The sequence below is a fragment of the Eulemur rufifrons genome, chromosome 6 (genome assembly GCF_041146395.1).
Source record: "Eulemur rufifrons isolate Redbay chromosome 6, OSU_ERuf_1, whole genome shotgun sequence".
Classification (NCBI taxonomy): domain Eukaryota; kingdom Metazoa; phylum Chordata; class Mammalia; order Primates; family Lemuridae; genus Eulemur; species Eulemur rufifrons.
Window position 1 is genome coordinate 60,705,688 of NC_090988.1, and position 13,873 is coordinate 60,719,560.

The 13,873-nt window shown below is 32.4% G+C and overlaps 1 protein-coding gene across 4 annotated transcripts in view; it reads right to left on the reverse strand.

Annotated features, from left to right (window-relative positions):
- SBF2 (SET binding factor 2) overlaps nt 1–13,873 on the reverse strand; it is a 417,689-nt gene that overhangs the window by 162,975 nt on the left and 240,841 nt on the right. For all 4 annotated transcript variants that reach the window (XM_069471156.1, XM_069471157.1, XM_069471155.1 and 1 more), the window contains 3 exons: nt 5,811–5,943; nt 4,474–4,582; nt 2,146–2,259 (listed from right to left, as the gene is read on the reverse strand). In XM_069471156.1, the coding sequence (XP_069327257.1) occupies nt 2,146–2,259; nt 4,474–4,582; nt 5,811–5,943 (356 nt within the window). The remainder of the gene's footprint in view (nt 1–2,145; nt 2,260–4,473; nt 4,583–5,810; nt 5,944–13,873) is intronic.

Sequence of the window (13,873 nt, forward strand, 5' to 3'; positions counted from 1 at the left end):
TATAAGTGTGCAGCAGAACACCAACCAGGAGCCATTGACATAAGAACTAAAATCTTAATCTTTGTTAATTTTGGTACTTAATCTCTAAATAATTATTAATATCACTAGTAAGTAATCACATATCAGAATTAATCACTATAGGATTTCTAGAAACATTAAACTTTCTTCAGTCATTCAAATACTACCTTATTAGCTTTTGCTACATATACATACCATTTGTACAATTACATACTTAATATTTTTCTTTAAATTGTCGTTACATCAACTCGTCTTTTTAAAACTAGTATTTTCTTAGATATCATCATCTATGAAATCACAGGTTTTATATGTGTATTTATATTCAAATTTATATTTAAATACATGTTATAATAAATATATAATTATTAAAATAAAAAAGATTGACCACCTACCACCCAAAATAATTTCCATGCTTCACTTTGGGAAACAGTCACCTAGTCACATCTCTGTATATTCATCCTATAGCTAAAGACCAGGAAATAGGCCTAGCTATGGGATATAATTTGTTCAATAATCTTGAGTGGCAGAATGTAGATTAAAATTCAGGTTTCCTGTGTCCTACATTAGTGTCTTTTCTATTCTATTATACCTTGTATTTCAGATTACAGATTATATTAGGAAAAGTCAGTCTTCTCTAAATTTTTCCATTTCATGGATACCACTATAACAATATAAGGACTAATACAAATTTAAAAGTTCTCTGAGAATAAAATCCTTCCCAGCAATCCTAGACCTCTAAGTTTCTATTTAAGGGGGAAAAAATCAGTTTCAAACAGCCCATACTGAAACATTATTAAAGAAGAATATGAAGGCCTTAGTTCTAGTAATATCTTAAAAAAGAATGCAGAATTTCTAAAGTTCAATTTTCTGATGATGGATAAATGGGCATCTAAAAGGCTGTCAGTAAAATAAAATAATGTGTTTTAAAAATCCAACTAAGGTAAAATAACTCAAAAAAATTAAATTTGTTTCAATAAGAAAAACCCAGGTCACAAGATTTTTAAAAATTTTACTGCATGGAATGCTGGACATTTAATGTATCAATAAGTCACATCTTTTCTGTAGTAACTTGAAAACCTTGGCAAGACAAAATCATTGTTTTGCAAGTACCAAAGAGGAATGAGATGCCAATAAGGAGGTTAGGGAACAGAAACTAACATCTAATGGTGGATCTTAGGGGAATCATAGATTTCAAGCAAGAGTCTTATCTTGTTTTCACAGGTGTATTTCCAATACCTAACAGTGTATCTGTTACATAACAGCTACCAAATAAATATGCTTGGGAGGATCACTTAAGGCCAGGAGTTTCAGACCTGGCTGGGCAACATAGCTAGACTCTATTCTAAAAAAATGGAAAGAAAAAAAAAAATTAGCTGGGTGTGGTGGCACATGCCTGTAATCCCAGCTACTAGGAAGGCTGAGGTAGGAGGATCACTTGAGCCCAGCAGTTCGAGAATATGGTGAGCTATGATGGTACCATTGCACTCCAGCCTGGGTGACAGAGCAAGACTGTCTTTAAATAAACAAATAAATGAATAAATAAATAAATGAATGAGCAAGCTGAATGAATGTAGAACAAACATTCAGTTAAGATTCAAAGTGTGTGTGTGTGTGTGTGTGTGTGTGTGTATATATATATTTTTTTTTTTTTTTCAGACAGGGACTCACTCTATTGCCTGGGATAGAGTACAGTGGCTCATCACAGCTCGCTGCAAATTCAAACTCCTGGGCTCAAGCGATCCTCCTGCCTTAAGTCTCTCAAGTAGCTGGGACTACAGGCACAAGTCACTGTGCCCAGACAATTTTCTATCTTTTGTAAAGACGGGGTCTCGCTCTTGCTCAGGTTGGTCTCAAACTCCTGACCTTAAGTGATCCTCCAGCCTCGACCTCCCAAAGTGCTAGGATTACAGGCATGAGCCACTGTGCCCAGCCAGGATTCAAAGTATATTCTTTAGATAGCTACCTTGTAAATGAATTCTATTCTAAATACTATATGAAAATATATTCATGTTTCAAACATACAACTCATTGTTTAAAGTAATTACACTGACACAGATTTTTATTTACAACTATCTTAGTTTCGGAGTTAAATCAAGAGAAAATTACTATTAAAAAAAAAAATCATACCAAAGAAAGAGCTGACTGAGTCTGATGTAGAAGTGGCTCTGGGAGGGAAGAGAGGTGAATACATTCAGGAATTTTAATAGTGCCTCCGTCCAAATCTGCTATGATTACATCTAACTGAAAGAGATAAAAAAATTAATCTATAATTAATAAAATGCATTTGTGTTAAGCAAATTAATTTGGCCTTGACTAATTCAAAATGAGAAGAATCAGGTATGGAAGAGGCTCTTACATATCCATAGTATTAGAATTCTGGGTTCCTGGCTTCCCAGCTACCTCATATTTCCCAACTTCCTTTGAAATTAGGTGTGGCATGTGACTAAATTTCTGCCAATAGAACATGAGAAATGATGTGTGTCTTCCAGCCCCTCAAAATAGAGGGTCTTGTGAGGCTCTCCTATGCTTGCTCTCTTTCTTCTTCTCATAGGCTAAAACTATAAACTGGCAGCAACCCAGTCTTGAGCTTTCAAATTGATGACAATCTCTAAGGGGATTCTGTTGGAGAAACAAGAAGGAAGGAAGCTTGGACCCTAAATAACTTCATAGATCAAATTTGCCTGGCATAATGGAACATCTTCACAGACTGCTGCATGAATGTTAAATAAAACTCCATTTTGTTTGACCCAATGCATTTTGTTCCAGTTTTAGTATATGTGCTCCTGAAGCAAGCACAGAGCCATTGCATTTTAGATGCTTTATTATAATAGTTTAGTCATATTCTAAATAAATTAGTATTTATTATAAGAATTAACAAGCAAAGCAATTAGTATACAAAGGAGTACTGTTTAGGTGCTTATGAAAAAAACTGATTTTTAGCATTTTACAAGAGTCTACTTAAAAATAACTTACATGAAAATGTAAGAGAAACTAGCCAAGATTAGTGAAGTTGTTACACTGATAATATGATTATAATTCATTCTAATTTATTCATTAAAATTTAAAGAACTTTACATCTGGCAACACTTGGTTTGTCCTATCTCCAATGACTATTTATATTTAGTGGTAATGAAATTATCTACAAACCAGATGGATATGCTTTTAATTAGTACTAATTAGGTTTTATTAAATGTTTATTGATTTACACATATTTTTATATGGTGATAACTAAGTTATATAGGAACCAGATATTAACATACAAAGTTAGAAAGAATGATGAATATTTGAATGAGGGTCCTGTTTACAATTATAATGTTGAATAACCTTTTGTTAGTTTAAATGACACCTCTGATTTGATTATAACTAGAATTATCGTGTAAATACCAGAGAGCTTACTTCTTTGCTGGCATTTAAAACTAAAATTAGATAGTCTTAAGTATCAGTAGATCACAGATGTCATATAACCTAACCATTCAGTAAAGAATTTTTCTTATACTCCCTGAAAAGTGTCATGTAATTTGATTTTTACCCTCTACTTACAGTGCTTGAGAGTATACCCCTTATCTTACGTAAGGAAACCCACTCCATCACTGGGCAGCTCTAATAGTTGGAAACACTTATATTGGGCAGAAATGTTTTTATATCCACCATACCCACTGATTCTATTTTGGCCTTTTAGAGTTATAAAAAATGAACCTTAACCCTTCTACTGTAACAGTAATTTAAATATTTACCTTTAGCTATAAAATAGTATCAGATTATTACCTGAGAAAATTTCCTTAGGGCTTTAAAGAATATAGTTTCTAAACTCTTGATAATCCTGGATGTCCTTTTCTGAAGTGCTTTATTTTATTACAGTTCCTTGTAAAGTGTGATACATACAACTAAAAGCATTATTCCAAAAGTGGCTTGAACGTAGAGTATTACTTTTCCTTCTCTGGTATTTCTATTCATATGGTATTAAGAACACAAAAATGTGGTGGGGGCTCATACCAAACTTGTGTTTCACTAAAACAGTTCACTCTTTTGCAAATGAGTGCTTTGTTAGTTATCAGTTATTTAGTATTGACAGGCCTCACTTCAAAATATGAATAAATCAAGCACCAATAACAAAAGTATAAATAAAATATTAATTTATCATCCTTTCTCACATGTAAGATGAGGAAGACATTAAGATATATTTAATATGCCCAAAGAAGGGTATTTTAAAACATTAATGAACTCCTTTTAAAAATCTCCCATGCTTATAGACAAAAATAATATATTTAGACTTTTCAATAATTTTCTTCCATACAGTCTTTTCTATTGAAATGCAACAGATTTGAATACAGTACTTAGTTGAAATGTTATAGCAACAGATTTGAATATAGTACTTAGTTGAAATGTTATAGGACTCAAAGAAATAAGAGAAGCTTCTGGACCCAATAACTAGAAATTTTAAAGATGAATACTTACAAGTTCATGGACATCAGTTTTAAAGATAGAATGTACTCCAATAATGAAAGGTGTTGGGGAACTGAGAACTTCTAGTAGCTGAGCCGGGAGAATGGGAATATACGGATAACTGGAAATAATAAAAATATGTCAGATATATTTGTTTTTCTACAATATAAACATATTTTCTTTCATTTTTATGCTGTATGAACTTTATATTACTATGTTTAGAAATTATCAATATGTTCAAGCTTGTTAATATTAAAATTTTGGAAAAAATGATTTAAAAATCTTCATGTGAAAGATATGATCAGATACAAGAAGACAAAAAGTAAATGGAACCCAGGCCTGCTTCCTTATCCTTTATTTCTCCCAGGCAAGCAGTCTCTTTAGGTCTTTTAATATTGTTTGAAAGCATTTTTCCTTACATAGAAATCTGACATTAGACAGTAACACTGACTCTCTCATAGGTCCTCCCCTCTCAATACTAGCCAATGACTTGTCTATATAGAACAATCATTCAAATTCTATTTTCTATACTTGATTTCTGCATTTAAGAACAGCAAAAATAAAATAAGGTCAAGAACACTCTTTTATCTAAAAGGTTAAGAAAAGCACATAGATTAAAGAAAGTTTTTAAAGAAATTTTGGAGACAGTCTAAAATTTTATCTAGTTTATATGAACTAGTTTCCTAGATGTTATGATTATCAAATTGATTATAGTATATTAGAGGTAAAATATTCTACTTATAGCACTATCAGGCATCACAGCTTAGATTTTTTTGTTTTAACTTTTTATTAGGAGAAATTTTTAAAATAATCCCTAAAAAATGAGAGAAAAAAGACTTAACGAAGCCCCATGTATCCAGTCCAGTTTTGACAAGTACCAATGCATGGCCACATATATATTTTCACCCACCTTTGTTCTCTTCTCTATTATTTTGAAGAAACCCCAGGCATTATATTATTTACATATAAATATTTTAGTGGGTATCTAAGAAAGATAAGAGCTCTTTTTATCAGTAAAACCATAATACCATTATAACCCCTAAAATTTAATAATAAACATAGCACTGACTAAAGACCTTTATCACCAATTGTATTCAAAGAGAATTATATGTTGCTGACACTATTCAAATTAAATATTTTTTTCACTAAATTAATCAATACTAAGTAATGGACAACTTGGAAATCCCAAATTCTAGGCTAGATTTTATCAGAATCATGACTCTCATAATGGCATAACTTTGTGAAATATGCCTACATAGTTCAATACCATTGTGCCATAGCATTCTGACTTACCATCAATAAGTAATTCACAATTGAGAATAAATAAAATTAGCAAGAAAGAACCTCACCTATATTTAAGTGGAAACATTAAAGATTCCAGGGCTCTACAAGCATCACTAAGTCTCTGGAAACTTGCAGAATGGAAGAGAACTTTATTTTCTGTGAGTACTGCACAAAAGAGGCTAAGGACGTTTTGAATTCCTGAAAACACAAAAGCAGAGGCTTACCAAGTGCATTTAATTTTATATGTGTTGCCAACAATCATAGACTTAGTATAGCATGGAAAAAAAAAACCCAATACTTTTAGAATCTCTGAAGCAAAGTATTTGGTTAAACTGTAAATTCCATATAACCTATGGGTATTTGTTTTCCCAAACTTTAAGTTTTGTCTTTATTCTTCAAATCAGTGTAATACTCATTGAACATATTAGTTGTTTGGAAATACACTATCACCTTCTTTTCAACTTTATCTCTAAGGTCTGTACTTAAGTTCCTGTTTTAGGCACCGATATTATTCTATTAATTCCCCCCGCACCCCTCAGAGTCTATTTATCTGATTTGGTTAGTAACACCCCACCAGCTTTGTTTTGTTGTATTTTGCCTGTTGTATCTTTTCCCATCTTTTAACTTCCACCTTTCTCTGCTTGTAAATAGCATATACAGATGCTCCTCGACTTAGGATGGGGTTACATCCTGATAAACCCACTGCAAAGATGAAAAATTGCAAGTCGAACCATCATAAATCAGGTACTGTCTATAATTGAAATTATTCTTAATTCAGTCTGACAACCTTGTCTTTTAATTAAATCATTTAATCAACTTACACTTGTAATTACTGAGACATACACTATACATATATATAGTATCTTATTCTATATTTTTTATTTATTCTACCTCTTCTTTCTCTTTCTTTTTGATTTCTCCTGCCTTTTCTTTTATCCCCTCTGCTAGTATGGAATTTATAAAGTCTGTTTCCATTTTTTTTTTTAGTGGCAACTGTAAAAACTACAACATGCAAACAATTTAACTTATTGAACTGAAGTTAATAAATACACTATTTCTTAATTTCTTATTACTAAATCATCTTTTTTAATATCACTTCAACCTTAATCACATGGCCCTACTAAATCAAGAGTCCCCAATTTGTTTTCTCAAGGTAAAATACTTCCTATATCTCCCTTTGCCATAGCTAACTCCTTCATGTGACGTGCAAATTTCCTCTTGGTCCATTATTAATTGCTATTCCTTTTTATCATTTCTACCTTATGCCATGTGATACACATCAGGAACTTTAGTTCAGATTTTTAATCTTCTCTTATTTTGAGCAATGTAATAGTTTCTTAACTGGTTTTCCTAATGCAGTCCTTATTCCCTTCAAATCTGTCTTCCAGAGAGTTTTTAGAATGATGGACATAAAATACCAATCTGATTATGTCACTTTTGTTCCTTCAAACCTTTTGCTATCTTCCTATCCTTTTGGGTGTGATTTTCAAATGTATTTTGCTTCACATAAGCAATTTAGCAAGAGAAGCTTTGCTTCAACTCGCTTTACATATTAATCTTCCTGTCTCGGTAAAATGGAAAAAAACCCCCTATTTTATAGGGTTGATATGAACAAGAAATGAGATCCTAAGGTATTGAGTTCTCAGCACAGTACCATGGTAAATAATCAATATATATTAGCTGATGTTATGTTTATTATTGTAATTGCTGTAGTTTTTAACATTACTTGCCTTTGAAGTTAGGGTTCTATTGCTAAAAATGTTTGAAAACATGTAACCTACAAAATTAAGTTTGAGCACCACTACAAAGCATCTCCATGGTCTTACCAATCTTTCCATCCTGTTGCCACCACTTACTATTATGTGATCAATACTGAACATATCTAACTCTCAGAACACTTTTCACTTTGATATTTCTGCTTATTTTGCTCACGTTCCCTCTATCTGATGTCCCCTTCATTAAAATGTGAGTTCCTCAAAGACTATCGTGGACTTTCTACACTGCTATACCCCTGCTGCCTAGCAGAATACCTAGTTTATAGTCCGCACTCAAAAATGTTTCACTGAACTGACAAGCTCTCTGAACAATGATGTGAATCACTATCAAAAGACTTCAAGACTTTCAACAAAAGGGTCAGACAGCACATATAAGTGAGGTCACACAGTATTTGTCCTTCTGTGCCTGGCTTATTTCACTTAGAAAAATCTCCTCCAAGTTCATCCATGTCATCACAAATGACAGGATTTCCTTCTTTCTTATGGTTGGGGTGGAGGGAGGGAATGGAGGGGTTGTTGATCAAAGAGTATAAAGTTTGAATTAAACAGGAGGAATAAGTTTTTGAGATCTATTGCATAGCAGGTGACTATAGTCAATAATAATGTATATTTCAAAATAGCTAAGAGAGTAACTTTCAAAGGTCTCACCACAAAAAATGGCAAGCAAAATTATAAACATGTTAATTAGCTTGATTTAGCCATTCCACATTATATACCTATATCAAACATTATAATGTGTCCCATTATGTATACAATTATGATCAATTAAAAATAATATTAATAGAAAGATGTCAAGAAATAGCTTTATAGATTCAGATAGGAAAAGTATAAAATACATAAATCATAAACAAAAAGATCAATAAATTTAATTATTTTAAATTAAAAATTTGTGTCAAAAGATAACATTAAAAAAGTAAAGCCAAGTCTCAGACTGGCTTTTTCGCAGACTGAGAAATTACCTACAAAGTATATAAACGGAAAGGATAAGTATCTAAAATATGCTTTTTGAAAACCCTACTAAAATCAATAAGAAAAAAGCAACATAAGAAAATAATATGAACTCACAATTTATAGAAGAGGAAACCAAAATGGTTGATAAGATATGAAAAGAAACTTAAATATCTCTAGTAATCAGAAAAATTCAACCTAATATATCAATGATTTCAAAACTATCGCAATAGCCAAAATTTAAACCTGACTATTCTAAGTTTTTATGAGGACAGGGAGGAAAAGGAACTACCATATATACTGCTGTGAGAAGTACAAATAAAGCAAAATTAAGATGCACATACCTAGTCATTACAACAATTCTAGTAATTCCGTTCTCAGTTATTTATCACAGAAACTCTCTCATATATCCAAGAAGAAAGTAAGTATACAGTGGTACATTGTAGCAATATTTGAAATAATGAAAAAAGTAGAAATATCCTAAATGTGAGAATGAATGGTGGTAAAATAAAATTATGAAATTATTATACTCTGAAGATGGCAAATGTTGATTGAAACAAAAAATTAAAACTAAAAAGGTATTCAAAATTCACAAAATTATTGAAGAAATTTAAATACAATTTTCAAGTGATATAAATTTTTTTTGTAAGTCTGTAGTATTTATACTTGTGAATTTAATATAAATTAAAAAACCCCACTAAGACTTTTGGTATACTTGTACAGCAATGAAAACGAATGAGCTAGCATTACATATATTGCCATGAATAATCATCCCCAATATAATACTGAATGAGAGCAGTCAGGTGCATAATAATTATATAGTATGATAGCATTATATAACATTTAAAAATATGCAAAATGCTATTATATACTGTTTAGATATATATAAATATGTAAAGAATAAAGATATGTCAGGACTAATAAACACAAAATGCAGGATAGTGTTCATCTCTGGGAAGAGAAGGCACAGGCAGGGTGTTCTAACTATATTTATGATGCTATATTTATTAAGCTGGATCGCAAGTAAATGAATTTTTAAAAACATTTCTCTGGAAATAATTTAAAACTTACAGAAAAGTAATAAAAATAACAAGAATACACAGAGCACTCATGTAGCCTTTACCATGATTCACCTAATTCTTCAAATTTTGTTCCATTTGCTTTAACGTTTGTATTCACGCACTAGAACACTCTATCCACAAACACACATGATTTTTTTCTGAGCCATTTGAGTGTAGGTGATTTTTGCCTATCTGTATATCTTCTTTGGATAAATGTCTATTCAAGCCCTTTATTCCATTTTTAATTGGGTTATATATTTCTCTTGTTGACTTGTAAGGATTCTTTATATAATCTGCATACTAGGTCCTTATCAGATATGATTTAAAAATATTTCCTACCATTCTACAGGTTGTCTTTTCCTTTCTTTGTTTCATTTTCTTTTCTTCCTTTTTTTTTTGGAAACAGGGTCTTGTTGCCCAGACTAGAGTGTAGGGGTGTCATCATAGCTCACTGCCACCTCAAAATCCTGGGCTCAAGTGATCCTTCTGCCTCAGCTAAGTAGCTGGGGCTACAGGAGCACACCACCATGACTGGATAATTTTTTTTTTTTTATTTTTTGTAGAGACAGGGTCTTGTTATGTTGCTCAGGCTGGATCTTTTTACTTTCTTGATAATGTCCTTTGATGTACAAAATTTTAAAATTTGAAGGTATAATTTACCTATTTTTTCTTTTGTTGTTAATGCTTTTGGTGTCATACATAAGAATCAATTGCAAATGCAAGGCCATTAAGATTTATACCCCTGTTTTCCTCTAAGAGTTTTATGGTTTCAGGTCTTATATTTAGGTTTTCAGTACATTTTGAGTTAATTTATGTATATAGTATAAGGTAAGGGTCCAACTTCATTCTTTTGCATGTGATATCCAATTTTTCCAGCACCATTTGTTGAAGAGACTATTTTTCCCCCCATTGAATGGTTTTGGCACTTTTGACGTCTTAGTATTTTTTCTGTTGCTATAACCATACCATAGATTGGGTGATTTATAAGGAAAAGAAATTGATTTCTTTTATTTCTGGAGGCTGGGAAGTCCAAAAACATGTCACCAACATCTGGGAGAGGACCTTCTTGCTGATCAGGACTCTCTGCAGAGTCCTGAGACAGTGCTGGGTACCACATGGTGAGGGGCCTCACGAGAGATGGCCAAAATGGCTTTTATAACAGACTCACTCTTGTGATAATTAACTCACTCCCTCAATAATCCCTTAATTCATTCATCCATGAATGGATTAATCCACTTATCAGAACCCTCCTGACCCAATCACCTCCCAAAGGTCCCACCTCTCACCAACGGTGCATTGAGGACCAAGTTTCCAGCACATGAACTTTTGAGAGACACAAACCATAGCACTTGTCAAAAATCAATTGGCTGTAGATACATATGTTTATTTCTGGACTCTCAATTCTACTCCATTGGGCTATATGTCTATCCTTTGTCAATATAACACTGTTTGCTTCCAAAACTTTATAGTAAGTTTTGAAATTGGGGAGAGTGAGTTTACCAACTCTGTTCGTTTTCAAGATTGCTCTGGCTACTCAGGACCCCTTGAAACTCCATATGAATTTGAGGGTCAGCTTTCCCCATCTCTACAAAAAATCTGATATTTTGATAAGGGACTACACTGAATCTGTAGACTGATTTGGATAGTATTGACATATTAACAACATTAAGTCTTCCATTCCATGAGCATAGGTCTTTTTTAATTTCTTTAAGCAATGTTTCGTAGTTTCCAATGTACAAGCCCTTCACATCCTTGGTTAAATTTATTCCTAGGTATTTTACTCTTTTGGATATATTATAAATGGAATTTATTTTAATTTGCTTTTCAGATTTTTCACTGCTGGCATATATTTTTTTAAAAATTGAAAAACAATCCTTAGATCACAGACGGTACAAAAACAGGTCATGAACTTGTTTTGGAAAGTAGGCCATAATTTGCTGCCACTTGTCAAAATGTTTCTCTGTGGACAGCATATAGTTGGATGTTCCTTTTTAAATATAGTCTGACAATCTTTGCCTTTTGATTGAAGTGTTTGGTGCATTCACATTTAATGTAATTATTGATATGGTAGATTATGTCAGTCACTTTGCCATTTATTTACTACGTTTTAAGTCTTTTTGTGTTTTGTTGTTCCTTTATTCTTCCTTTACTGCTCTCTTTTGTGTTAAAGTTTTTTTTTTTTTTAGTTTGTAATATTAATTATTCTGTTTATTTTTTAGTTATTTTCTTAGTGGTTGCTCTGGAAATTACATTACACATCTTAAATTATATACAGTCTACTTCAAGCTGATCTTGACAATTCTAGTAAATTATGACAAAGTTGCTCCATTATAGCTCCATTTCCTTCCCCCTCCCTCTGTGTTTCTGTTTCCATATCTAACATCTATTACAATTGCAATACAGTGTTATTATTTCATACATCTTAATTTTTTTTTTAAATTAAGAGAAGAGAAAAATATATAATCCTTTATATTTACCCACACATTTGTCATTTCTAATGTTCTTCATTTCTTTGTATGAAATCAAGTTACTAACTGGTCTTTCATTTAGCCTGAAGTATTTCTTTTTGCATTTCTTATAGGGTAGGTCTGCTAGCAATGGACTCTATTTTTGTTTACCTGGAGATGTCTTTACTTTATCTTTGTTTTTGAAAGACACAGAATTCTTGTTGGATAGGTTTTTCTTTTTTTTCTTTCAGCACTTTGAATGTGTCACATCAATGCCTTCTGTCCCTTCCATTCTTTCTGATGAGAAATCATTCATAATCATGTTATTGTTCTATTGATTCATATTGATGATTTATTTTCTCTTGCTGTTCTTGAGACTTGTCTTTCAACAGTTTTACAATCATACTACGTATATATAGGGATTGTTTACTGTCAACTATCTCGGCTTCATTGAAGTTCTTGAGTCTATAGATTGGTAATTTTCACAAATTTTGTAAAGTTCTTGAGCATTCTTTCCTCAAATATTTTTTTCTAACCACCTGCGGTCTCCATTCAATGGAGACACTCAGTACATAAAACCTATTATTGTTTTAAAGGTAAATGAGAATCTGTCAATTTTATTTCAGTCTTCTCCTCTGTTCTTCATGTTGAATCATTTCTATTGATCTTTCACCAGATTTCACTGACTCTTATTTCTGCCACCTCAAATATGCTATTAAGCCCAGTTTATTTTTTGTTTCAGTTACTATACCTTTATATTCTATAATTTCTATTTGGCTGTTTTTCACAGTTGTCATTTTACTATTGAGACTGCTTAAGTGTTAAGTCACTCTTACTATATTTTGTTGTAATTCGTTCAATGTGGCTTCCTTTAATTCTTTTCATGTATTTATAATAGCTGATTTAAAGTCCTTATTTGCTAAATCCAATATCCAGGCCCACTCAGAGTCAGTTTATACTGTTGTTGTTTTCCTGAGTATGGGTTACACTTTACCCTTTCTTTGAATGTTTCTCAATTTTTGGTAAAAATTGGACATTAATAGATAACATATTGTAGCAAATTTAAATTCTATGATTCTATCTTTCTAAATTTTAAAGTTTTAATTGTTATGGGTACATAACGGTTCTATATCTTTATAGGGTACACTGATATTTTAATACAGGCATACAATATGAAATACTTCTATTTTTTACTGAAAGCTTTTTTTTTTCCCCCCAAGGGTGCTTACTGCCTTGATTTAAGCTGCAGAATCTGCCTTCTCTTGTAATGTTAGGCTGCTGCTGTCTGATTTTGTTTTAAAATTCTTATTTTTATTGTTTATTCTGGCTCCCTAGGGATTACCCCCGTGTTTGCATAGCCCAGTGGTCGGCCTATAATTTGGGGAAAGGTCATGCTCAAATACCTTGAGCTAATAAAGCTTCCATGCTCTGCTGATCAATCTTTGTAGGAACTGAGGTACATTCATTGTTTAGCCAGATTTCAAGTCTGCTGTCACTTTCACCTGAGTTCTCTTGTATCTTCCTGCACATGTGCATAGTTTCCTAGGCAGTCAGGGATGATAGAGACCTTGACTAGCCCGTCTATGACTCTCTCCTTTCCAGGATTTCCCTGTTAAATTTCAGACTGGTCTGCCACAAGCTCCAACTATGATTGTAATTCATACAAGCAGATTTGAAGTTTTTCTCCTTTCATCTCCTACTGGGTTTAATACTTTTCCTGACAATGATGTCATGGGTTTAGACTCCCATCTCAAATAAATTCTACTCCATGCAGCAGGCAGCAAAGCTGCTTGTTTTGTAGCCAGTCCTGCTCTGCTAAAACTACCACTCTCACTGACAGAGTTAGGAAGTGGGGGAAATGGGAGCAATCACTATGTAAGAATGCTGTAGACTCCTG